General features: G+C 38.7%; 1 protein-coding gene across 1 annotated transcript in view; it reads right to left on the reverse strand.

The window, feature by feature from the left end:
• The window catches only part of LOC142941061 (A disintegrin and metalloproteinase with thrombospondin motifs 2-like), a 30,765-nt gene that overhangs the window by 2,002 nt on the left and 1,271 nt on the right, over positions 1-27,492 (reverse strand). The window contains exons 2-21 of the mRNA XM_076083316.1: positions 22,804-23,291; positions 10,182-10,362; positions 8,931-9,037; positions 8,744-8,827; positions 7,549-7,632; positions 6,829-6,982; positions 6,315-6,420; positions 5,995-6,138; positions 5,756-5,888; positions 4,631-4,744; positions 4,294-4,439; positions 4,124-4,213; positions 3,957-4,039; positions 2,562-2,695; positions 1,390-1,513; positions 1,219-1,299; positions 975-1,138; positions 741-900; positions 514-646; positions 98-302 (exon numbers count right to left, since the gene is read on the reverse strand). Of these exons, the coding sequence (XP_075939431.1) occupies positions 98-302; positions 514-646; positions 741-900; positions 975-1,138; positions 1,219-1,299; positions 1,390-1,513; positions 2,562-2,695; positions 3,957-4,039; positions 4,124-4,213; positions 4,294-4,439; positions 4,631-4,744; positions 5,756-5,888; positions 5,995-6,138; positions 6,315-6,420; positions 6,829-6,982; positions 7,549-7,632; positions 8,744-8,827; positions 8,931-9,037; positions 10,182-10,362; positions 22,804-23,291 (2,915 nt within the window). The remainder of the gene's footprint in view (positions 1-97; positions 303-513; positions 647-740; positions 901-974; positions 1,139-1,218; positions 1,300-1,389; positions 1,514-2,561; positions 2,696-3,956; positions 4,040-4,123; positions 4,214-4,293; positions 4,440-4,630; positions 4,745-5,755; positions 5,889-5,994; positions 6,139-6,314; positions 6,421-6,828; positions 6,983-7,548; positions 7,633-8,743; positions 8,828-8,930; positions 9,038-10,181; positions 10,363-22,803; positions 23,292-27,492) is intronic.

Consider the following 27,492-nt stretch of genomic DNA (forward strand, 5'->3'; position numbering starts at 1 on the left):
CATAGTCCAAAAAAAGAAAAAGTCGAGGTAGTCCAACTGGAGAATTGCTTGTGGTAAAATGATGTTGTGACTTTGTTAATGATTCCAGTCTTCGTACCGGGGTCCAGGGCCCAACTCTCCAGGAAGCTGGACACGGTAAACGATTGCAGGTTTGTTTCACTTCCGGCCGGTCCTCACCGCAGAGTTTGCTGGGCACTGAGCGCTGCCCCCTGCTGGACATCTGCTGGCAGGACACCCAGCGCCGCCGCCACCCTGTCTGACCACAGGTGGCACTGCAGTCTTCCCACTCCCCGGTCACCCAGCTGACGAGACAGGAACAGACAATGAACCATGCTTTCTTATTTTTGTTCTTCTTTATTTCCTAGTCAGTGGAGTCTAGTCAATATTGTACAGTGTCTTGATATAATGCAATATTTTCCCTTTTTGAAATATTTTAAATACATTGCCAAACCGAGCCGGATCCAAATTGATCCTGTGGTTCCAGACCAGAATCAGGTGAGCTGTGGTTGTTACCTGGGGGAGCTGCAGGTGTCGCCGTTGCAGGTGCGGCTGATGGCTCTCGGTTTGTTGATGTTGGAGCAGAACGTCCTCTGAACCATCTTCCCGTCAGCTTTTCTCCGGCAGCCGAACCTTGTGTACTGTTTCCCTGTCAACCAGACAAAATACCGTTAGCCACCATTAACCCCCCGTTACCATGGTTATCCACGTGACCACCCCGAGTACCGGACTTATTGCATTACCTCCTCCGCAGGGCTTGGAGCAGTGCGACCACTTCTTCAGCGCCCACTCGTAGAAGATGGCATCCTCCTGCACCAAGTTGGACTCCAGGTTGGACCGGAGGCGGTCCTGGATGACGTACTTGTAGGACACCGTCACCTTAGAGTCTCCATGAGACCGCACCTGATGGACAGAGACACAGACTTAGACTCAGATACAACGGGAGCATGTTGGACCTCCTGTGGTGACGGACGGACCATGAGCAGGACTCCGTATTTCAGTGGCCCCGTGGTCTGGATGGACTCCTGCTCCTCGGTGCTGCTGTACTCCCACGCCACACCCTTCTCAATCACCGCTCGGGATTCTGGGAGCTCGTATTCGTTGTTGAGGAAGAGGTGGCCCGTCTCCTGGTTCATCAGCGCTGGAACAGGAAAACAGTGAAATCAAGGTTTTCCACATGAAGGACAGAAGTTCTTCAGGCTCCTCCTCCTCCCCTCTTACCCAGGATGTGAGAAGTTCCTTTAAACTTGTGGATCAGCAGATGTCGAGCTCCTTTGGGGATCTCCAGGATCTTCAGGTAACCTAGTCAAAGGGAACCACAATCCTTTATTGGTCCTTAATGAAGACTCCAACAGAAACATCTACTTTACACTGAAAGACTTTCTTTCAGACCTTGTTTCTTGGTGCTGCGGGTGAAGTTCCCTTTGATGATCTTACAGCTGGAGTTATCTCCTCCACAGACTCCACATCGGTCCTCCTGCTGGTCTGAAGCGATCTGTCCGTCACATCCTACATGCTGCACGAGGAGAGAGGAAACAAGGACAGAGAGGAGGACTCAGGAGGGAGGAAGCAAGGACAGAGAGGAGGACTCGGGAGGGAGGAAGCAAGGACAGAGAGGAGGACTCAGGAGAGAGGAAACAAGGACAGAGAGGAGTCAGGAGGGAGGAAACAAGGACAGAGAGGAGGACTTAGGAGGGAGGAAGGAGGGAAGTGCACTGGATCAGATCTGGATCACAGTTCTGTTCTTCACTGTGGGAGGAAATCTAAATATATGTGTAGTACTACGTATACTACTTTGTGTTATACTTTACTGTGATACATAAATAAAATACATAAAGTAGTACTACGTATTCTACTTTATGTTATACTTTACTGTGATACATTATATTATGCTATGTTAACGGAACATAAACTGTGTGAAGTATTTAAAGTCTATATAGTGTGTATAATGTGTGTATAAAATGTATATGATGTGTATAAAGTGTATAAAGTTTGTGTAAAGTGTGTATAAAGTATATAAAGTGTATAAAGTGTGAATGATACATAAACTATGGTAATATCAAATATCCTAAAATGAATACAAAAGAATAAATAAACTGCTATAGTGAAAACCACATATTTGAACATTTTGATATAGTAAAATGATATAATTATAACACAACAGACTGAAGAATGAAACGTGATAAACTAAAAGTGTATAAAGTGTGTATAATGTGTGTGTAAAGTGTATAAAGTGTGTGTAATGTGTGTATAAAGTGTGTATAATGCGTGTATAATGTGTGTATAAAGTGAATAAAGTGTGTATAATGTGTGTATAAAGTGAATAAAGTGTGTATAATGTGTATAAAGTGAATAAAGTGTGTATAATGTGTGTGTAAAGTGTATAAAGTGTGTATAATGTGTGTATAAAGTGTGTATAATGTGTATAAAGTGAATAAAGTGTGTATAATGTGTGTATAAAGTGAATAAAGTGTGTATAATGTGTGTGTAAAGTGTATAAAGTGTATAAAGTGTGTATAATGTGGGTGTAAAGTGTATAATGTGTGTATAAAGTGAATAAAGACCTCACACTCTCCTCGGACGCAGATGCTGTGGGCGTCGCTGTAGGAACACGGCGTCCCATCATGCACCATTCTGTTGATGGAAACCACCGCGGACGTCTCCTTCGACTGACAGTACAGACGACAGCGCTCATCAGCTGCAGACACACAAGTATATATACAGTATATACATACACATATATAATATGAAGATAATGTTTATATTTCACTGCAGTCAGAGCTGCTTAAGGTAGGACATTAAGACTTGAAAGAGTTAAGAGAGGAGAGGCCATAAGTCCTTCCAATAACAGATTCCTGACTGATGACTTTAACATGTGAACACACACACACACACACACACACACACTGCGGCCGTCTGGCTTTGCACAACTGCTTTTTCATTTACGGTCATCAAGCTTTAGAAAAGGCTTCCCGCTGAGATTCAAACTATTATATGTCTATACATACATATACTGTACGTATATATGTATGTATAGACATCTATGTATATACAGTATGTATGTATATATACGTATATATATAGATCTACATAGATATTGAGTCACCAGTGATGTCAACATTGATTTTAATTGTACTGGACTAATTTACTAGTATTTATATGTTGATGAGTGTTTGTAGACTTATCTGTATGATTGTTGGTGTGATAGAGACGATGTCATGGTGTGTGTGTTTGTGTGCGTGTGTGTTTGTGTGTGTGTGTGTGTTTGTGTCTGTGTCTATGTGTGTGTGTGAGTGTGTTTGTGTCTGTGTGTGTGTGTCTGTGTCTATGTGTGTGTGTGTGTGTGTGTGTTTGTGTCTGTGTCTGTGTGTGTGTGTGTCTGTGTCTATTTGTGTGTGTGTCTATGTCTGTGTCTATGTGTGTGTGTGTTTGTGTGTGTGTCTGTGTCTATGTGTGTGTGTGTGTTTGTGTGTGTGTCTGTGTCTGTGTGTGTGTGTGTGTTTGTGTGTGTGTCTGTGTCTGTGTGTTTGTGTCTGTGTGTGTGTGTCTGTGTCTATGTGTGTGTGTGTGTGTGTGTGTCTTTGTGTAGGTGTGTGTGTCTGTATCTATGTGTGTGTGTGTGCGTGTGTGTTTGTGTGTTTGTGTGTGTGTCTGTGTGTATGTGTGTGTGTGTCTGTGTCTATGTGTGTGTGTGTGTGTGTGTCTATGTGTGTGTGTGTGTGTGTGTGTGTTTGTGTGTGTGTCTGTGTCTGTGTGTGTGTGTGTGTTGTCACAGTGAGTGACCCCTGACCCATGAGTAATACACACACTCACACAAACAAAGCAAAGAGGAATCTTGTATCTATTTAAACTACTTCAAGTGGAGGAAGAAAGTGTATAAAGTGTGTATAATTTCCCCCTTAAAGGGATCAATATAGTATAATAAATGTTATGAGTGTGTATTATGAGTGTGTATTTACGGTCAGGGTGTTGGTACGGCAGCCAGTGATGTTTCATTCCTTCATGTTCCACAAATGGATTCCAGACTTTACACTGATCCTCTCTGAAAGACAAACACAACAAATCAACTACACACACACACACACACAAACTGACACACACACACACACACACTCAATCTACTGACCTGAAGTCAGTCAGAGGTGGACACTCTTCTTGGCTGCACTTCTGGAACTCAAAACTGTTTCCGAAGCAGGTGCGCCCCCCGTTGGTTGGACTGAGAACAACAACAGGTTAAGCGTCTGTGATTGGTGGCTTTGGTCTGTGACATCATCAGATGATTGACAGCTGACTCACGCTGGAGTGTCGCAGCGTCGGGCCCGAAACCTGACCCCGCCCCCGCAGGTCCTGGAGCAGCCGCCGAACGGACTCCATGTTCCCCAGCTGCCATCTTGTCTCAGCAGGTTGGGGGTCAACTTCATGCAGAAACCCTTAAAACAGTGCTGCAAAGAGACAAAGGTTAGCGTAGCTTAGCATAAAGACAGGAGGCAGGGGGACATTGCTGAATTAAAATATATAGTTTCAGCCTGTTAGCATGCTAACATGCTAATGGTCAGCAGGTATCATGTTCACCATCTTAGTTTTAGCCTGTTAGCATGCTAAGATGCTATGTCTGACCTGGAGGTGTCCTCACCTTCCCCGGTCCACACTTGGTCCCATCCAGCGGAGGACCTTTCTTGGTCTTACAGTAGAACGGGTTGTTGTAGTCGCTGCACCACAGCTGTTTACAGGGTTCAAGGTTGGAGTACTGGGGACAAAGATGACATCATAGTAACTCTGTGATGTCATCAAACGTGTCTCACATCCTGAACAGATGTGTCTTCAACAACACATGTGATGAGAACAGTGGACTAAAAACAGGACGGTTCATTGTCTCCAGATGTTTTCTATGGAGACAAACTCAGTTCTACTGAAGATGGATGATACGGGGACGGAGAGACAGAGAGACAGACAGGTCAGAGAGACAGACATACTGACAGAGAGAGAGACAGAGAGAGAGACAGGCAGACAGAGAGAGAGACCAGGGATGTGCGGTCAGGGGAGGCAGGGGAGGCAGAGCCTCACCTGTCATCATGAAAAGTAAAAAACAAATAATGATAAAATAAAAAATAATAATATTTATCTACTGATCTGTGCTATAAATGTATTTTCCGTATGATTTCAATAATTTTAAGCATTTTTAGACTCAAAATCGCTGAATTTGCGCATGTCCTGTTCAAACATAAAGGAGACACGCGAGGTGAGGCAGCGATGAGATCTGCCTCACCTCAGATTGCGCAATCCCTAACAAACTGGGTTGAGCGCGTGGCTTTTGCTTTCTCATTTAAATTATATGTCGTTTCTTTCCATAGAATAGGTCATGTATTTAACATATGTGTAGAATATATTTAGTCTTGCTGATCTGACAGAAACCGCAGTGAAAAAGCACAGAGCAATTAACAGCAATTCAACGGCGGACAGGTAAAGTAACTTTCTTTGTATGTGTTTGTTGTTCTCTTTATAAATCCATGGTTGTTACACAGATTATCGCGGGATCTCGCGCTCCGCTTCTGAAAACAGGTTGGTGGGGCAGGTCGCCAGCCACGAACCTCACTGCACGTCACTGACAGAGACAGACAGGTCAGAGAGACAGAGAGAGAGAGAGAGAGTCAGACAGACAGACATACACACAGACAGACTAACTGACTAACTGCAGTACAGAGAGACAGACAGGTGGAACGACAGACAGACAAACAGATACACAGACAGACAGACATACTGCAGTACAGAGGCTGTATCCTGGTCCGAAGTCAAAGCGACACTGTTGGTCCAGTGAGTACTGAAACCCTGGTAACTGAGGCTGAGCCGGCCAATCGTGGTTGAACGGGTCGTCACGGAGACAGTCGTAGGTACTGGAGAGACAGACAGAGAGTCAGACAGACAGAGATACAGACGATGTTCTGGTTCAGGTGGTAGATGTACAATGAGTGTACATGTAGTATTACTTGTAGTACTCACTGCAGGTACTTGTGCAGCTCCCTCCAGCTGCAGCGGGACCAGTGGTACTGATGGAAGGTGGCCTGAACCCTCGGGGACATGATGCTGCCCAACGGCACGTCGTCAGCACAGTCATTGGCCTCTCCGTCATGCTCCATCCCTAACCTGAGAGAGACAGACAGGTAGAGAGAGAGAGAGAGAGAGACAGTCAGTCATTGGCCACCTAGAAGTATTGGACACCTGGAAGTCACAATCATCTCTACGTGGACACCTGGAAGTCTCTATCATTGCTGAGAGCCATATTAATGTGCAGTTAGTGTAAATGTGTGTTTGTGTCTCACACGTGTCCCATTTCATGAGCAGCTACGAAGGCCGAGGAAAACCCGTCTTCAAAGACGAGGACGCAACTCCGATGCAGGTGACACATTCCTGTAACTGGAGCATAACCTACAGAGAGAGGGCAGATGTCAGGCAAATGGTGTTCGTAGTAGTACTTGTGTTATTAGTGGTACTATTAGCAGTAGTACCCTGCATACCAAGGCAGCCAAATGGTGTTAGTACTAGTACTTAAAGCAGTAGTGGTAGTATTATTACTACTTCCCTGCTTTTTCGGATGGGACGAACTCCTCATCAGGTAGATGTTGTTAGTTGGAGTACTTGTAGTATTAGTGGAGGTATTAGCAGAAGTACCCTGCATGGCGAAGGTAGAAAGTGTTAGCGGTTGCAGTATTTGTAGCTTTACTAGTAGTATCATCAGTACTTCCCTGCATGCCGGAGGAGGCCTAGCTCCTCCTCGGGTAGAAGATGGTTTTGATGGAGTACTTGTAGTATTAGTGGAGGTATTAGCAGAAGTACCCTGCATGCCAGAAGGGCCAAACTCCTGCCTGGTCAGGTAGATGGTGTGGTCGTGCTGCTCGGCGTGATTCTGCTCCCGGTGCTGGAGATACGACCATCCACAGACGTTCTCCAGGCTCTTCTGAGGGTTCCCCACAGAGATCAGCTCCTGGGACTGATGGACGGACACTGGTGTTTGTTTTTGATTCCCCAGAGCATAAATGCAGGGTGTTAATGTGCGAGTATGCGAAAAGTACTTAAAACTGGACTCAACAAATACTAATCTTTTGAAGCAAACACAGAATTGCATTACAGTGGTGACCAGAGAGGTGTATCGTCTACGTGGACACCTGGAAGTCGCTATCGTCTCTATGTGGACACCTGGAAGTCTTTAGCCTCCCTACGTGGACACCTGGTAGTCACTATTGTCCCTAATTGGACGCCTGGAAGTCACTATTGTCTCTACATGGACACCTGGAAGTCTTTATCGTCTCTATGTCGACACCTGGAAGTCGCTATCGTCTCTACGCGGACACCTGGAAGTCTTTAGCCTCCCTACGTGGACACCTGGAAGTCACTATCATCCCTACGTGGACACCTGGAAGTCTTTAGCCTCCCTACGTGGACACCTGGTAGTCACTATTGTCCCTAAGTGGACCCCTGGAAGTCACTATTGTCTCTACGTGGACACCTGGAAGTCACTATCCTACCAGAAACCTTCATCAGCTTTGAGTTTAGTACCTTTGATGGAGACAACATGATGATTCTGACCAGAACAACGTTGATGTTGGTGCCCAGAGAATGATCCTGATAGATCTCATTAACCTGAAAACAGACAGAGAGAGCTGCTGTAAATATATTGAACCATCTCCAGCCATCTTTTCTAAATTTGGGGAAATGCAAGAACATTAACCCCAAAATTCTACCTTTTCATTGGATTTACCTCCTGTAATGTTCTAGAGCCACCACTTTATTGTGGCGGGGGGGCCGGGGTCCTGTTGAGTGTAGCACAGTACCAGTTCATGGTAAGGCAAAGATAACAGTAAATCAGGGCCCCCCTGTCCTGGGTCCAAACTTGGCAGGGTTCAAAGGTGAGTACCTGGTGGGGGGCCTCAACTCAAGATCAAAGAAAGGTCAGGTGGACTAGACCTCTCGGCACATTTGTGATTATTTGTGATTGGTGCTCAAGGTATCGATGGACCTTTTTTTAGGGTGCATTGTTGGACGTCCAGATGTTGGCTGTTTCCTGTCTTACACTGATGTCCTCCTGTGTCCTGCTGTCCTTTCTAATGAGGCAAAGCTCTCCACAGACTCAAGCAAATCCAAACATGTTGTGAGGCTGAACTGGGAACATCTGGCTGAGGCTTCGTACCTCCCACCTCTAGAAGAACATTTCCTGAGGCTCATCACTCTTTGTTGTGGTGGCGCAATGACCCACAAGGATAAAAGGAAGTCGATGAAGTATAAAACTGAAAAAGAAAACCTTCCAGTCTCAAAAGACTAGGACACACCTGAGTCAGAGAGGTAAAGAGGCCAGATGGACTGCAGCTTCTGAGAGGGATGAGTTGGGTAATAATACAGCCGGACTTCTCTCTGGTTATGGTGACGGAGGTTGTTGAGATGTGATATCAAAGAGCCAGGACTGGATTACATTCACACTGAGATGCAGAAGGTTCTGGTTCATGGGTGATCAGGGATGGAGGTAGGTTCCCCCTTTTTTGGTTTGTATGGAGGTAAATCTGGGAAACCTTATCTCTGGTGAACCAGTTCTTTACTGCAGGGGTCATGGGAGTTTGACCATCCGGTCTACGTGAGCTTTGTGGATTTGTACATGATTAGCTCATCTCTGAGTTGACCTTCCATCAACAGGTACAACAAGACTCACCTACTTACCTACCTATTTACCACTGAAATAGAAATGTGTGTTTTCACTCACTATGTTCATGAGTGTCAGAAGATATTTCTGAATGTGATCTCGGCCGTGGAAAAGAAGAACAGAATAATCCACAGCCAACAAAACCTGGAAGAGGAAAATAGTTTAAACAAGTTCAGTAAAATCTATATTCTAATCCAACCTCTATGTTAAACATTTCATTAACCATTAAGTTAAACAGTTCATTAACCTCTATGTTAAACAGTTCAGCCTCTTCAATGTAGCGTCTTCGTCGAGCTGATCTGGATCCGGACCACATCACATTCTGGTTCCAGTCCAGAGAACCTAAAAGAGGACCTGCAGAAGAACAAAAGAGTGATCTCAGTGTCCGTATAAAACTGAGGGGTTCTGTTTTTAGTGAGCTGATGTTCGTCCAGTAAGTCTCCCTTTGCTTTTCCATTGTCCAGGACGATCGTCCAGGAGACCTTCCCAGAGACCGTCCAAGACAACCTTCCAGGACATCGTCCAAGACAACCGTCCAGGATGACCATCAAGGAGATCGTCCCGGAGACCGTCCAAGTTGACCTTCTAGGAGACCGTCCAGGAGTCCGGCGCCATGTCCCAAGAGGACGTAAACGTTGACATTTTGTCACGTGACTCGTGAGTCAAGTTATTGACAGAAAGAAGGAAGATGAACAGAACAACAGAGAATAAGTAGGTTCATGATCGTTTCTCTCTGGATTCACATTTATTTGTATCTTTGGTTCCAACAACACTGATGTTCTGTAAAACTGTTGATGTGTTTCATCCACTAATACCTCCTCAGATTTAATCCTGCTCATATGGATGTTGTGTTTATGAAAACATGTGACATCAGACCCTCTGATGTCACTCTGTACGAGTTGAGCTGAGGTGAAAGAATACTCGCTCCTCATTGGCTGAAGCTGTTTTGAGGACAAACAGATGTCAGCGACCGAGAGGACAAACGATTCAGGAGCTGAACTATCCATCAACTCTGAGTCCAAAACCTCCAAAACCTCCAAAACCCTGAGACTCTGAAGCTCGGACTGCCACGTTGCAGTGTGTGTGTGTGTGTGTGTGTGTCTCTGCCAAGTTTCCTGGAACTATTTCTCTCTTTTCAGTTTGATTCTTTCCTTCTGCAGAAACACAGCAGATATTTTTCAGCAGCTTCACCGTCTTTTGGTTCCATTGAAGCTACACTGAATAATGTTACTATTATTTTATAATATTCTCATTACATCCCGACAGGAATCAATAAAATAAATCAAATGACAAAACATAAAATAATCTGAAGAGTCTTAGGACAGCAAGAAGCCTGTTTGTTTTAATTAGATTTTATATTTGAGTTTCTTAATTCAAAGCGAACCTCCATGTTTGTTTATAACGAGGTCAACATGGTCACGTGATCACCAGGTTTGTTCGGGTCAATGAGGTAAATAAAGTTAGTTTGTGTTGATGAAGTCAGCTGACTGTGACTCACCTCGGACGAAGTCACCAGCTGTTTGATGGACGGCTTCAGTTTGATTGACAGGCGGTTGTTTTTTGATGATCGCCGAGGAGCGATAGATGATGTGTCGTCTTCCTCCTTCCTCCTCTCTCCTCCTCCAATGATCCAGCGGCTCGATGAAGAACTCCTCCTGACTCGTCCGGATCACACCGGCCTGCAGACACAGAGAGAGAGAGCTGTCAATCAAACATCCAGAACTCAGCTGCTCAATGAGCTTAATTTATAAAATCATACTTCAACACTGAGTCACAGTTCAGTTTGAGTTTGAGCAATATTACAGCGTGAAAAAAAAATCGGAATAAAAAATAAATAAAAACAATAAAAACTAATTATTCATTGACTCTGTTTGTGTGGAGGTGTTCCTGTTATTGTGTCCACATATAATCAGTGCGACAGGTCGTTGTTGCTTTAAGTCACATCAGCGGCTGCAGCAGGAAAATATTCCTCTTTTCTTTCTTTAAAACACCTCTCGTCTTTCCTCCACATCTGGTTTCAATCAGCTCGTGCTGGAAAAAGATAAAGTTGTACACGAACGCTCAGCTTTAACAGAGTTAAAGTGTTTCAGGTCGACTCGTTTTACAGCGTTTGCTTTGTGAAATCCTTTCTACTCTCACATGAATCAACTGTTTCTCTTCTGATGTCTGACTTCACATTAAAATATGTTTTTATTCGTGTTAATTTGAAAACATTCATGTTGATTGAATTGTCAAAAAACATCTTGTGATTATTATTGTTGATCTTTTTTTTCATCAGTTAAATGTACAATTCTTCTGTTATGATATTCCTCTTCCTCCTCACAGAGGAAGCAGTATAACAATGAAACAATCAAAGAATGAAACAATGAAACAGTGAAACAATGAAACAGTGAAACAATGAAACAGTAAAACAATGAAACAGTGAAGCAATGAAACAGGGAAACAGTGAAACATTGAAAGAGTGAAACAGTAAAACAGTAAAACAATGAAACAGTGAAACGGTGAAGCAATGAAACAGGGAAACAGTGAAGCAATGAAACAATCAACCAATGAAACAATGAAAGAGTGAGACAATGGAACAGTGAAACAGGGAAACAGGGAAACAGTGAAACAATCAAACAATCAAACAGTGAAACAGTGAATAAATCAAACAATCAAACAGGGAAACAGTGAAACAAACAATCAAACAGTCAAACAAACTATCAAACAGTGAAACAATCAAACAGTGAAACAATCAAACAGTAAAACAATCAAACAATCAAACAGTGAAACAATCAAACAATCAAACAGTGAAACAATCAAACAGTGAAACAGTAAAACAATCAAACAGTGAAACAGTAAAACAATCAAACAGTGAAACAATCAAACAATCAAACAGTGAAACAGTAAAACAATCAAACAGTGACACAATCAAACAATCAAACAGTGAAACAAGCAAACAATCAAACAGTGAAACAATCAAACAATCAAACAGTAAAACAATCAAACAATCAAACAGTGAAACAATTAAACAGTGAAACAATCAAACAATCAAACAATCAAACAGTGAAACAATCAAACAGTGAAACAGTAAAACAGTGAAACATTAAAAGAATCAAACAGTGAAACAATCAAACAGTGAAACAAGCAAACAATCAAACAGTGAAACAAGCAAACAATCAAACAGTGAAACAATCAAACAGTGAAACAATCAAACAGTGAAACAATCAAACAGTGAAAGAGTGAAACAATCAAACAATCAAACAGTAAAACAGTAAAACAATCAAACAGTGAAACAGTAAAACAATCAAATAGTGAAACAATCAAACAATCAAACAGTGAAACAATCAAACAGTGAAACAATCAAAAAGTGAAACAATCAAACAATCAAACATTAAAACAATCAAACAGTGAAACAATCAAACAGTGAAACAGTAAAACAATCAAACAGTGAAACAATCAAACAATCAAACAGTGAAACAGTAAAACAATCAAACAGTGAAACAATCAAACAATCAAACAGTGAAACAATCAAACAGTAAAACAATCAAACAGTGAAACAATCAAACAATCAAACAGTGAAACAGTAAAACAATCAAACAGTGAAACAATCAAACAATCAAACAGTGAAACAATCAAACAGTAAAACAATCAAACAGTGAAACAATCAAACAATCAAACAGTGAAACAATCAAACAATCAAACTGTGAAACAATCAAACAGTGAAACAGTGAAACAATCAAACAATCAAACAGTGAAACAGTGAAACAATCAAACAATCAAACAGTAAAACAGTGAAACAGTAAAACAATCAAACAGTGAAACAATCAAACAATCAAACAGTGAAACAATCAAACAATCAAACAGTAAAACAATCAAACAGTGAAACAATCAAACAATCAAACAGTGAAACAATCAAACAATCAAACAGTGAAACAATCAAACAATCAAACAGTGAAACAATCAAACAATCAAACAGTGAAACATTAAAAGAATCAAACAGTGAAACAGTAAAACAATCAAACAGTGAAACAGTAAAACAATCAAACAGTGAAACAATCAAACAGTGAAACAGTAAAACAATCAAACAGTGAAACAATCAAACAGTGAAACAATCAAACAATCAAACAGTAAAACAAGCAAACAATCAAACAGTGAAACAGAAAAACAATCAAACAGTGAAACAATCAAACAGTGAAACAGTAAAACAGTGAAACAATCAAACAATCAAACAGTGAAACAATCAAACAATCAAACAGTGAAACATTAAAAGAATCAAACAGTGAAACAGTAAAACAATCAAACAGTGAAACAGTAAAACAATCAAACAGTGAAACAATCAAACAGTGAAACAATCAAACAATCAAACAGTGAAACAATCAAACAGTGAGACAATCAAACAATCAAACAGTGAAACAATCAAACAGTAAAACAATCAAACAATCAATCAGTGAAACAGTGAAACAATCAAACAATCAAACAATCAAACAATCAAACAGTGAAACAATCAAATGATAAAACAATCAAACAATCAAACAGTGAAACAATCAAACAATCAAACAGTGAAACAATCAAACAATCAAACAGTAAAACAATGAAACAATGAAACAGTGAAACAGTGAAACAATGAAACAATGAAACAGTGAAACAGTGAAACAATCAAACTGTGAAACAATCAAACTGTGAAACAGTGAAACAATGAAACAGTGAACAGTGAAAAAATGAAACAGTGAAACAAACATTGAAACAATGAAACAGTGGAAACAATGAAACAAACAATCAAATAGTGAAACAATCAAACAATCAAACAGTGAAACAATCAAACAGTAAAACAATGAAACAATGAAACAGTGAAACAATCAAACAATCAAACAGTGAAACAATCAAACAATCAAACAGTAAAACAATGAAACAATGAAACAGTGAAACAGTGAAACAATGAAACAATGAAACAGTGAAACAGTGAAACAATCAAACTGTGAAACAATCAAACTGTGAAACAGTGAAACAATGAAACAGTGAACAGTGAAAAAATGAAACAGTGAAACAAACATTGAAACAATGAAACAGTAGAAACAATGAAACAAACAATCAAATAGTGAAACAATCAAACACTGAAACAATCAAACAGTGAAACAGTGAAATAGTGAATAAGTGGAAAATTGAAACAGTGAAACAGTGAAAAGTTGAAACTGTTAAAAGGTGAAACAGTGAAACAGTTAAAAGTTGAAACAGTGAAACAGTGAAACAGTGAAACAATGAAACAGTGAAACAGTTAAAAGGTGAAACAGTGAAACAGTTAAAAGGTGAAACAGTGAAATAGTGAAACAATCAAACAGTGAAACAACGAAACGGTGAAACAGTTAAAAGGTGAAACAATGAAACGGTGAAACAGTTAAAAGGTGAACCAGTGAAATAGTGAAACAGTGAAATAGTGAAACAGTGAAATGGTGAAAGAGTTAAAAGGTGAAACAGTTAAACTGTGAAACAGTGAAACAGTTTAAAGGTGAAACAGTGAAACAATCAAACAGTGAGACAATCAAACAATCAAACAGTGAAACAATCAAACAGTAAAACAATCAAACAGTGAAACAGTGAAACAATCAAACAATCAAACAATCAAACAGTGAAACAATCAAACAGTGAGACAATCAAACAATCAAACAGTGAAACAATCAAACAGTAAAACAATCAAACAGTGAAACAGTGAAACAATCAAACAATCAAACAATCAAACAGTGAAACAATCAAACAGTAAAACAGTGAAACAGTAAAACAATGAAACAGTGAAACAATCAAACAATGAAACAGTGAAACAATCAAACAATCAAACAGTAAAACAATCAAACAATGAAACAGTGAAACAATGAAACAATGAAACAGTGAAACAGTGAAACAATCAAATAGTGAAACAATCAAACTGTGAAACAATCAAACTGTGAACAGTGAAACAATGAAACAGTGAACAGTGAAAAAATGAAACAGTGAAACAAACATTGAAACAATGAAACAGTGCAAACAGTGGAAACAATGAAACAATCAAATAGTGAAACAATCAAACACTGAAACAATCAAACAGTGAAACAATCAAACAGTAAAACAATGAAACAGTGAAACAATGAAACAATCAAACAGTGAAACAATCAAACAATCAAACAGTAAAACAATCAAACAGTGAAACAATCAAACAGTGAAACAATCAAACAATCAAACAGTGAAACAATCAAACAATCAAACAGTGAGACAATCAAACAATCAAACAGTGAAACATTAAAAGAATCAAACAGTGAAACAGTAAAACAATCAAACAGTGAAACAGAAAAACAATCAAACAGTGAAACAATCAAACAGTGAAACAGTAAAACAGTGAAACAATCAAACAATCAAACAGTGAAACATTAAAAGAATCAAACAGTGAAACAGTAAAACAATCAAACAGTGAAACAGTAAAACAATCAAACAGTGAAACAATCAAACAGTGAAACAATCAAACAATCAAACAGTGAAACAATCAAACAGTGAGACAATCAAACAATCAAACAGTGAAACAATCAAACAGTAAAACAATCAAACAATCAATCAGTGAAACAGTGAAACAATCAAACAATCAAACAATCAAACAGTGAAACAATGAAACAATCAAACAGTAAAACAATGAAACAATGAAACAGTGAAACAGTGAAACAATGAAACAATGAAACAGTGAAACAGTGAAACAATGAAACAGTGAAACAATCAAACTGTGAAACAATCAAACTGTGAAACAGTGAAACAATGAAACAGTGAACAGTGAAAAAATGAAACAGTGAAACAAACATTGAAACAATGAAACAGTGGAAACAATGAAACAAACAATCAAATAGTGAAACAATCAAACAATCAAACAGTGAAACAATCAAATAGTAAAACAATGAAACAGTGAAACAATCAAACAATCAAACAGTGAAACAATCAAACAATCAAACAGTAAAACAATGAAACAATGAAACAGTGAAACAATGAAACAATGAAACAGTGAAACAGTGAAACAATCAAACTGTGAAACAATCAAACTGTGAAACAGTGAAACAATGAAACAGTGAACAGTGAAAAAATGAAACAGTGAAACAAACATTGAAACAATGAAACAGTGGAAACAATGAAACAAACAATCAAATAGTGAAACAATCAAACAGTGAAACAGTGAAATAGTGAATAAGTGAAAAATTGAAACAGTGAAACAGTGAAAAGTTGAAACTGTTAAAAGGTGAAACAGTGAAACAGTTAAAAGTTGAAACAGTGAAACAGTGAAACAGTTAAAAGGTGAAACAGTGAAATAGTGAAATAGTGAAACAATCAAACAGTGAAACAACGAAACGGTGAAACAGTTAAAAGGTGAAACAATGAAACGGTGAAACAGTTAAAAGGTGAAACAGTGAAACAGTTAAAAGGTGAACCAGTGAAATAGTGAAACAGTGAAATAGTGAAACAGTGAAATGGTGAAACAGTTAAAAGGTGAAACAGTTAAACTGTGAAACAGTGAAACAGTTTAAAGGTGAAACAGTGAAACAATCAAACAGTGAGACAATCAAACAATCAAACAGTGAAACAATCAAACAGTAAAACAATCAAACAGTGAAACAGTGAAACAATCAAACAATCAAACAATCAAACAGTGAAACAATCAAAAAGTGAAACAGTAAAACAATGAAACAGTGAAACAATCAAACAATGAAACAGTGAAACAATCAAACAGTAAAACAATCAAACAATGAAACAGTGAAACAATGAAACAATGAAACAGTGAAACAGTGAAACAGTGAAACAATCAAACAGTAAAACAATCAAACAATGAAACAGTGAAACAATGAAACAATGAAACAGTGAAACAGTGAAACAGTGAAACAATCAAACAGTGAAACAATCAAACAGTAAAACAATCAAACAGTGAAACAGTGAAACAATCAAACAATCAAACAGTGAAACAATCAAACAGTAAAACAGTGAAACAGTAAAACAATGAAACAGTGAAACAATCAAACAATGAAACAGTGAAACAATCAAACAATCAAACAGTAAAACAATCAAACAATGAAACAGTGAAACAATGAAACAATGAAACAGTGAAACAGTGAAACAGTGAAACAATCAAATAGTGAAACAATCAAACTGTGAAACAATCAAACTGTGAACAGTGAAACAATGAAACAGTGAACAGTGAAAAAATGAAACAGTGAAACAAACATTGAAACAATGAAACAGTGCAAACAGTGGAAACAATGAAACAATCAAATAGTGAAACAATCAAACACTGAAACAATCAAACAGTGAAACAATCAAACAGTAAAACAATGAAACAGTGAAACAATGAAACAATCAAACAGTGAAACAATCAAACAATCAAACAGTAAAACAATCAAACAGTGAAACAATCAAACAGTGAAACAATCAAACAATCAAACAGTGAAACAATCAAACAATCAAACAGTGAGACAATCAAACAATCAAACAGTGAAACATTAAAAGAATCAAACAGTGAAACAGTAAAACAATCAAACAGTGAAACAGAAAAACAATCAAACAGTGAAACAATCAAACAGTGAAACAGTAAAACAGTGAAACAATCAAACAATCAAACAGTGAAACATTAAAAGAATCAAACAGTGAAACAGTAAAACAATCAAACAGTGAAACAGTAAAACAATCAAACAGTGAAACAATCAAACAGTGAAACAATCAAACAATCAAACAGTGAAACAATCAAACAGTGAGACAATCAAACAATCAAACAGTGAAACAATCAAACAGTAAAACAATCAAACAATCAATCAGTGAAACAGTGAAACAATCAAACAATCAAACAATCAAACAGTGAAACAATGAAACAATCAAACAGTAAAACAATGAAACAATGAAACAGTGAAACAGTGAAACAATGAAACAATGAAACAGTGAAACAGTGAAACAATGAAACAGTGAAACAATCAAACTGTGAAACAATCAAACTGTGAAACAGTGAAACAATGAAACAGTGAACAGTGAAAAAATGAAACAGTGAAACAAACATTGAAACAATGAAACAGTGGAAACAATGAAACAAACAATCAAATAGTGAAACAATCAAACAATCAAACAGTGAAACAATCAAATAGTAAAACAATGAAACAGTGAAACAATCAAACAATCAAACAGTGAAACAATCAAACAATCAAACAGTAAAACAATGAAACAATGAAACAGTGAAACAGTGAAACAATGAAACAATGAAACAGTGAAACAGTGAAACAATCAAACTGTGAAACAATCAAACTGTGAAACAGTGAAACAATGAAACAGTGAACAGTGAAAAAATGAAACAGTGAAACAAACATTGAAACAATGAAACAGTGGAAACAATGAAACAAACAATCAAATAGTGAAACAATCAAACAGTGAAACAGTGAAATAGTGAATAAGTGAAAAATTGAAACAGTGAAACAGTGAAAAGTTGAAACTGTTAAAAGGTGAAACAGTGAAACAGTTAAAAGTTGAAACAGTGAAACAGTGAAACAGTGAAACAGTGAAACAGTTAAAAGGTGAAACAGTGAAATAGTGAAATAGTGAAACAATCAAACAGTGAAACAACGAAACGGTGAAACAGTTAAAAGGTGAAACAATGAAACGGTGAAACAGTTAAAAGGTGAAACAGTGAAACAGTTAAAAGGTGAACCAGTGAAATAGTGAAACAGTGAAATAGTGAAACAGTGAAATGGTGAAACAGTTAAAAGGTGAAACAGTGAAATAGTGAAATAGTGAAACAATCAAACAGTGAAACAACGAAACGGTGAAACAGTTAAAAGGTGAAACAATGAAACGGTGAAACAGTTAAAAGGTGAAACAGTGAAACAGTTAAAAGGTGAACCAGTGAAATAGTGAAACAGTGAAATAGTGAAACAGTGAAATGGTGAAACAGTTAAAAGGTGAAACAGTTAAACTGTGAAACAGTGAAACAGTTTAAAGGTGAAACAGTGAAACAATCAAACAGTGAGACAATCAAACAATCAAACAGTGAAACAATCAAACAGTAAAACAATCAAACAGTGAAACAGTGAAACAATCAAACAATCAAACAATCAAACAGTGAAACAATCAAAAAGTGAAACAGTAAAACAATGAAACAGTGAAACAATCAAACAATGAAACAGTGAAACAATCAAACAGTAAAACAATCAAACAATGAAACAGTGAAACAATGAAACAATGAAACAGTGAAACAGTGAAACAGTGAAACAATCAAACAGTAAAACAATCAAACAATGAAACAGTGAAACAATGAAACAATGAAACAGTGAAACAGTGAAACAGTGAAACAATCAAACAGTGAAACAATCAAACAGTAAAACAATCAAACAGTGAAACAGTGAAACAATCAAACAATCAAACAGTGAAACAATCAAACAGTAAAACAGTGAAACAGTAAAACAATGAAACAGTGAAACAATCAAACAATGAAACAGTGAAACAATCAAACAATCAAACAGTAAAACAATCAAACAATGAAACAGTGAAACAATGAAACAATGAAACAGTGAAACAGTGAAACAGTGAAACAATCAAATAGTGAAACAATCAAACTGTGAAACAATCAAACTGTGAACAGTGAAACAATGAAACAGTGAACAGTGAAAAAATGAAACAGTGAAACAAACATTGAAACAATGAAACAGTGCAAACAGTGGAAACAATGAAACAATCAAATAGTGAAACAATCAAACACTGAAACAATCAAACAGTGAAACAATCAAACAGTAAAACAATGAAACAGTGAAACAATGAAACAATCAAACAGTGAAACAATCAAACAATCAAACAGTAAAACAATCAAACAGTGAAACAATCAAACAGTGAAACAATCAAACAATCAAACAGTGAAACAATCAAACAATCAAACAGTGAGACAATCAAACAATCAAACAGTGAAACATTAAAAGAATCAAACAGTGAAACAGTAAAACAATCAAACAGTGAAACAGAAAAACAATCAAACAGTGAAACAATCAAACAGTGAAACAGTAAAACAGTGAAACAATCAAACAATCAAACAGTGAAACATTAAAAGAATCAAACAGTGAAACAGTAAAACAATCAAACAGTGAAACAGTAAAACAATCAAACAGTGAAACAATCAAACAGTGAAACAATCAAACAATCAAACAGTGAAACAATCAAACAGTGAGACAATCAAACAATCAAACAGTGAAACAATCAAACAGTAAAACAATCAAACAATCAATCAGTGAAACAGTGAAACAATCAAACAATCAAACAATCAAACAGTGAAACAATGAAACAATCAAACAGTAAAACAATGAAACAATGAAACAGTGAAACAGTGAAACAATGAAACAATGAAACAGTGAAACAGTGAAACAATGAAACAGTGAAACAATCAAACTGTGAAACAATCAAACTGTGAAACAGTGAAACAATGAAACAGTGAACAGTGAAAAAATGAAACAGTGAAACAAACATTGAAACAATGAAACAGTGGAAACAATGAAACAAACAATCAAATAGTGAAACAATCAAACAATCAAACAGTGAAACAATCAAATAGTAAAACAATGAAACAGTGAAACAATCAAACAATCAAACAGTGAAACAATCAAACAATCAAACAGTAAAACAATGAAACAATGAAACAGTGAAACAGTGAAACAATGAAACAATGAAACAGTGAAACAGTGAAACAATCAAACTGTGAAACAATCAAACTGTGAAACAGTGAAACAATGAAACAGTGAACAGTGAAAAAATGAAACAGTGAAACAAACATTGAAACAATGAAACAGTGGAAACAATGAAACAAACAATCAAATAGTGAAACAATCAAACAGTGAAACAGTGAAATAGTGAATAAGTGAAAAATTGAAACAGTGAAACAGTGAAAAGTTGAAACTGTTAAAAGGTGAAACAGTGAAACAGTTAAAAGTTGAAACAGTGAAACAGTGAAACAGTGAAACAGTGAAACAGTTAAAAGGTGAAACAGTGAAATAGTGAAATAGTGAAACAATCAAACAGTGAAACAACGAAACGGTGAAACAGTTAAAAGGTGAAACAATGAAACGGTGAAACAGTTAAAAGGTGAAACAGTGAAACAGTTAAAAGGTGAACCAGTGAAATAGTGAAACAGTGAAATAGTGAAACAGTGAAATGGTGAAACAGTTAAAAGGTGAAACAGTTAAACTGTGAAACAGTGAAACAGTTTAAAGGTGAAACAGTGAAACAATCAAACAGTGAGACAATCAAACAATCAAACAGTGAAACAATCAAACAGTAAAACAATCAAACAGTGAAACAGTGAAACAATCAAACAATCAAACAATCAAACAGTGAAACAATCAAAAAGTGAAACAGTAAAACAATGAAACAGTGAAACAATCAAACAATGAAACAGTGAAACAATCAAACAGTAAAACAATCAAACAATGAAACAGTGACACAATGAAACAATGAAACAGTGAAACAGTGAAACAGTGAAACAATCAAACAGTGAAACAATCAAACTGTGAAACAATCAAACTGTGAAACAGTGAAACAATGAAACAGTGAACAGTGAAAAAATGAAACAGTGAAACAAACATTGAAACAATGAAACAGTGGAAACAGTGGAAACAATGAAACAAACAATCAAATAGTGAAACAATCAAACACTGAAACAATCAAACAATGAAACAGTGAAACAATCAAACAGTAAAACAATGAAACAATGAAACAGTGAAACAATGAAACAATGAAACAGTGAAACAATCAAACAGTAAAACAATGAAACAATGAAACAGTGAAACAATGAAACAATGAAACAGTGAAACAATCAAACTGTGAAACAGTGAAAAAAATGAAACAGTGAAACAAACATTGAAACAATGAAACAGTGGAAACAATGAAACAAACAATCAAATAGTGAAACAATCAAACACTGAAACAATCAAACAGTGAAACAGTGAAATAGTGAATAAGTGAAAAATTGAAACAGTGAAAGGTTGAAACTGTTAAAAGGTGAAACAGTGAAACAATTAAAAGGTGAAACAGTGAAACAGTTAAAAGTTGAAACAGTGAAACAGTGAAACAGTGAAACAATGAAACAGTGAAACAGTTAAAAGGTGAAACAGTGAAACAGTGAAACAGTTAAAAGGTGAAACAGTGAAATAGTGAAACAATCAAACAGTGAAACAATCAAACAATCAAACAGTGAAACAATCAAACAGTAAAACAATGAAACAATGAAACAGTGAAACAATGAAACAATGAAACAGTGAAACAATCAAACAGTAAAACAATGAAACAATGAAACAGTGAAACAATGAAACAATGAAACAGTGAAACAATCAAACTGTGAAACAGTGAAAAAAATGAAACAGTGAAACAAACATTGAAACAATGAAACAGTGGAAACAATGAAACAAACAATCAAATAGTGAAACAATCAAACACTGAAACAATCAAACAGTGAAACAGTGAAATAGTGAATAAGTGAAAAATTGAAACAGTGAAAGGTTGAAACTGTTAAAAGGTGAAACAGTGAAACAATTAAAAGGTGAAACAGTGAAACAGTTAAAAGTTGAAACAGTGAAACAGTGAAACAATGAAACAGTGAAACAGTTAAAAGGTGAAACAGTGAAACAGTGAAACAGTTAAAAGGTGAAACAGTGAAATAGTGAAACAATCAAACAGTGATACAGTTAAAAGGTGAAACAGTTAAACTGTGAAACAGTGAAACAATGAAACGGTGAAACAGTTAAAAGGTGAAACAGTGAAACAGTTAAAAGGTGAAACAGTGAAACAGTTAAACTGTGAAACAGTGAAAAAGTTTAAAGGTGAAACAGTGAAACGGTGAAACAGTGAAACAGTTAAAAGGTGAAACAGTTAAACTGTGAAACAGTGAAACAGTTTAAAGGTGAAACAGTGAAACAGTGAAACAGTGAAACAATGAAACGGTGAAACAGTTAAAAGGTGAAACAGTTAAACTGTGAAACAGTGAAACAGTTTAAAGGTGAAACAGTGAAATAGTAAAACAGTGAAACAATCAAACAGTGATACAGTTAAAAGGTGAAACGGTGAAACAGTGAAACAGTTTAAAGGTGAAACAGTAAAACAGTGAAACAGTTTCAGGTGACACCTACCAGCCCGTAACAGTTGCTGATGGCGATGGACGTGTCCTCCATGTTGGACACCTCTCCTGTGTAGAAGCAGCCGGCATCTCCTATTGGCTGAGAGTGTTTGTGTCCTGACTCCTCCCACCACTCCGTGGTGGCGTCGGGGGAGACGAGGCGACCGTTGTGACGCAGACGAAGGTGCAGCTCCTGACCGAACACCGTCACGTTGTAGAACAGCTCCGCCTCCTCCTGCCTGTGGCCCCGCCCCCTCCAGGTACGCCACGTCCGGTTGGACGGTGATGCATCTGTGGGCGGGGCATGTTGTAATGGAGGCCTGTTTGTTCGAGTCTGTCTGTCATTGTTTGTGTCAGTGGGCGTGTCCTGTGTGAAGGGGGCGTGTATTTTCCTGCGGGGCAGGTGGTGGGCGGAGACGAGAGCTGACAGGAAACGTCCCTCTGAGTTGGTCCTGATTGGACGAACAACAGCGAACTCTGACAGCACCTGATGGAGAGAATCTGAGAGAGAGAGATCACATGACTTTGGTGTCACCTGTATTGATGTCACAGCGATGTCATAGTGTCACAGGTGTCCTCAGGTATCTGGAGTGTGACGGGTTCACAGATGAAATCTGAATGTATATGTATATATATATATATATATATATATATATATATATAAGAACTATACATGATTGTACTTTATAATATATATATATATATAAAAACTACACATGTATCTTTATACACACACATGGACCAAGGAGACGTTCTTAAAATCTTTTAAGATGTGAAAATGCTCTAGTGTGAATAAAATGTTATTAATGTGAGCGCAACAATGTGTAAATATATATTTACATATCATGTGAATATATAATTTCTAGTTATTGTCTAAGACAAAGGTAATATAAATATATACAAATATACAAAGACAGGCGCACGTGTATTGATTGTTGATTGATCGCTTTGATAGTGAAAGAGACAGTGAAGTCGGGCAGAGAGCTGCGTTCTTCTACTCTGTGATGCATTATAATGATAATAATAATAATATAATAATAACAATAATATAATAATAATAATATAATATTAATAATAATAATAGTAACAATAATAATGCACAAATAGCTTCAGTTATTAATGTGGATGTGGTTTTACTGCTGGAACAGAACCTGGAGAAGAAACATTTGAATCTGGCTTTAGACCTTAACTGAGAGCCAATCAGGGCAGAGCAGAGTGACATCACTGGTGTGTGTGTGTGTGTGTGTGTGTGTGTGTGTGTGTGTGTGTGTGTGTGTGTGTGTGTGTGTGTGTGTGTGGACAGTATCAGTACAAAGCAGAATATCTGCAGTGATTTAACAAGAAAGTAGGCTGCTGTCTTTCTGTCTGAGGTGATGAAGGTCAGAGGTCACACACCCTCACACACACACACACACACACACACACACACACACACACACACACAGAGGAGATGATGAAATATGATCTGAATCCTTCACATTCCTCAATGGCCACAGACGCATAAACAAAGATTCATGGGAAAAACGTGGAGAGGAGAGAAAAAGAAGAGTTTCCATCTGCTGCTGGAACCGTTAGAACACAACACTGGAAATACTGGAAACACTGGGGAGACTGGAAACACTGGGGAGACTGGAAACACTGAGGAGACTGGGGAGACTGGAAACACTGGGGGAGACCAGGGAGACTGGAAACACTGGGGACACTGGGGAAAATGGGGATACTGGAAACACTGAGGAGACTGGGGAGACTGGAAACACTGGGGACACTGGGGAGACTGGGGACACTGGGGGGACTGGGGAGACTAGGGAGACTGGAAACACTGGGGAGACTGGGGAGACTGGAAACGCTGGGGAGACTGGAAACACTGGGGAGACTGGGGAGATTGGAAACACTGGGGAGACTGGAAATAGTGGGGAGACTGGGGAGACGGGAAACACTGGGGAGACTGGAAACACTGGGGAGACTGGGGAGACTGGAAACACTGGGGAGACTAGGGAGACTGGGGAGACTAGGGAGACTGGAAACACTGGGGTTACTGGGGAGACTGGAAACACTGAGGAGACTGGGGACACTGGGGAGACTGGAAACACTGGGGACACTGGCGAGACTGGGGAAACTAGGGAGACTGGGGAGACTAGGGAGACTGGGGAGACTGGAGAGAATAGGGAGACTGGAAACACTGGAGACACTGGTGAGACTGGGGAGACTGGAAACACTGAGGAGACTGGGGACACTGGGGACACTAGGGAGACTGTGGAGACTGGGGAGACTGGGGAGACTGGAAACACTGGGGACACTGGCGAGACTGGGGAGACTAGGGAGACTGGGGAGACTGGGGAGACTAGGGAGACTGGAAACACTGAGGAGACTGTGGAGACTGGGGAGACTGGAAACACTGGGGAGACTGGAAACACTGAGGAGACTGGGGTGACTAGGGAGACTAGGGAGACTGGAAACACTGGGGCCACTGGGGACACTGGGGAGACTAGAGAGACTGGGGAGGACTGAACAAGAACCACAGAAGAAGAATAGTAATAAGATGCACAGTCCTCTCTACTGTCTGTGGTTTCAGCAGCAGGGGGCGCTGTGGCTACATGCAGACAGGACGCAGTGTCTCGTACCTGAGAGGAACAGGATCACACCTGAAGCCTTTTTCTTTATAACAACTAACCAGGAGCTCAGGATGGAGCTGATTAGAAATATTTAGATTGACTTTGAGGTTTTTCATGTGTGGAAAAGTTACAAAATCACAAAACGCTTCCTAGAAAACTTCAGAGCAAAAACAAAACCAGCGTGAGGTTTAGTTGTTAAAAGCAGCAGTAGTGAGAAAAGAGACGGACATGTTTTAATGAACGATCAATATGTTTATAGTGACACAGTTAGTGTTGGTTCTTCTTCATGGACGACTGTGTTTAAAAGTTTACTAGATTATGGGTCCATAAATGTGATCAACACACGTCTCTCACTTGTTTCCTCGGTTTCATTGTTTCTGTTCTCACTCGTAGCTCTAGTGGTGGCTGAAGTCTCTGTCCTACTGGAGAGCATTTCATGTTTTGTTTCTTTATAGTTTATGTGTGTGGACTAAAGAATAGTTGTGCATAACAAAATAAGCATTAATAAGAAAAGGAAAGTCCAGCGTTTTATGTTCATCGTCCTCCTCAAAGCCGCCAACCGTGACTTCAGACGTCCGCTCCGTAGGTCTGATAACACCGCTGGACACGCCGCTCACTAATCGCTCCAATAACAGCTGCTTCCTCCGTAATAATGCAGACTTTAACTGAACAACAGCTGCTAGTAAAGACAACAAGGTCAGCAACACCTGCAATCAGTTGTCCATGTTAAATTGACCTGGTAGTCGATCGATAACCAATGTTGTTGTTTGTGAGTTTCCGGGTAAAGGTCAGGTGATAGACGTGTGACGAATCAGGGAAGGACACGTCATGACTGCTAAGAACCAATCAAGTAACGAACGTGGGTGTGGGCGTCATCGTTTCCAAACGTATCTGTCCACTCGAAGAGGCAACTCCGGCATTTTCAAACTTATCTGTCTTCTGGATCGTTTTCAAACGTATCTGTTTTCGGTGCTCGGAAACGGCGGGGTAGTGTGGACACTCAGTGTAAACGTAGCAAACATATGCGTTTTCAAATGTAAACGGAGTAGTGTGGACATGGCCTAAGAATGAGCCTTCATATCTAAATCAGGTCCTCTTCACAGAGTCAGCCATGTTGCTACGGGAGCCCAGAAGGGACAAACTGAACACAGGCCCTGTCCACATTACTCCGTTTTTACTCCGTATTTGCTCCGTATTTGCTACGTTTACACTGAGCGGCCACACTACGCCGGAGTTTTGGAGCACCCTAAACGGAGGAATCTGAAAACTCCGCCGAGGTTGGAGGTATTTGAGAACTCCGGGGTTGCGTTTGCGTGTGGACGGTCGGATACGGATGTGCTTAGAAAAAATTACGCCCACACCCGTGTTCGCTGCTGGATTGGTTCTTGGCAACCATGACGTCTCCGTCCCTTATTCGGCACACTCACTATCACGTGACCCGTACCCGGAAGAAAACAAACTGGGCTACCAGCGATTCATTTCAACATGGTTAACTAATTGCAAGCGTTGCTGCTAGCACAACAGCTACATGATGTTGCTGCTAGCACAACAGCTACATGATGTTGCTGCTAGCACAACAGCTAGCAGCAGCTATGCAGTAAAAGTCTGCATTTCTGTGGAGGAAGCAGCTGTTATTGGAGTGATTAGCGAGCGGCGTGACCGGCATCAGCCCTATGGAGCAGCTTGTTGTTTTTAGATTCTAATGAGAAGACATGCTGCTCTAACGTTTTACTTCTTCCGTTTGGTAGCCTTGAGATACCTTAGTCTGTAAGTATGTATTTATGGAGCATGAAAATATGTACGTAGATATATTCTATTCGCGTGTTTAGTATAACATTTGTGTTGTATTAAATGCTAATCGCGGTTAGCATTTCTCCATTGGCGGTAATGTTAAAATTAGCTTAGAAGCTAGCTAGGCGGACATGTTACATGCTGGCTATATCATGGATTGTTGTTTTGTATTCATGTAATGTGTATAGGGACAGTTCGTAAAGCCATATTTCATATTGTGCTTCCACAGTTTTACAAATAAAGATTCACACTGAAGTCTTGAAACTCTTCTATGGATTCCATGGTCTTTATTTCACGGA

This window comes from Anarhichas minor, unplaced genomic scaffold, assembly GCF_050575085.1.
Source record: "Anarhichas minor isolate MPS153535 unplaced genomic scaffold, ASM5057508v1 ptg000126l, whole genome shotgun sequence".
In the NCBI taxonomy this organism is placed as follows: Eukaryota; Metazoa; Chordata; class Actinopteri; order Perciformes; family Anarhichadidae; genus Anarhichas; species Anarhichas minor.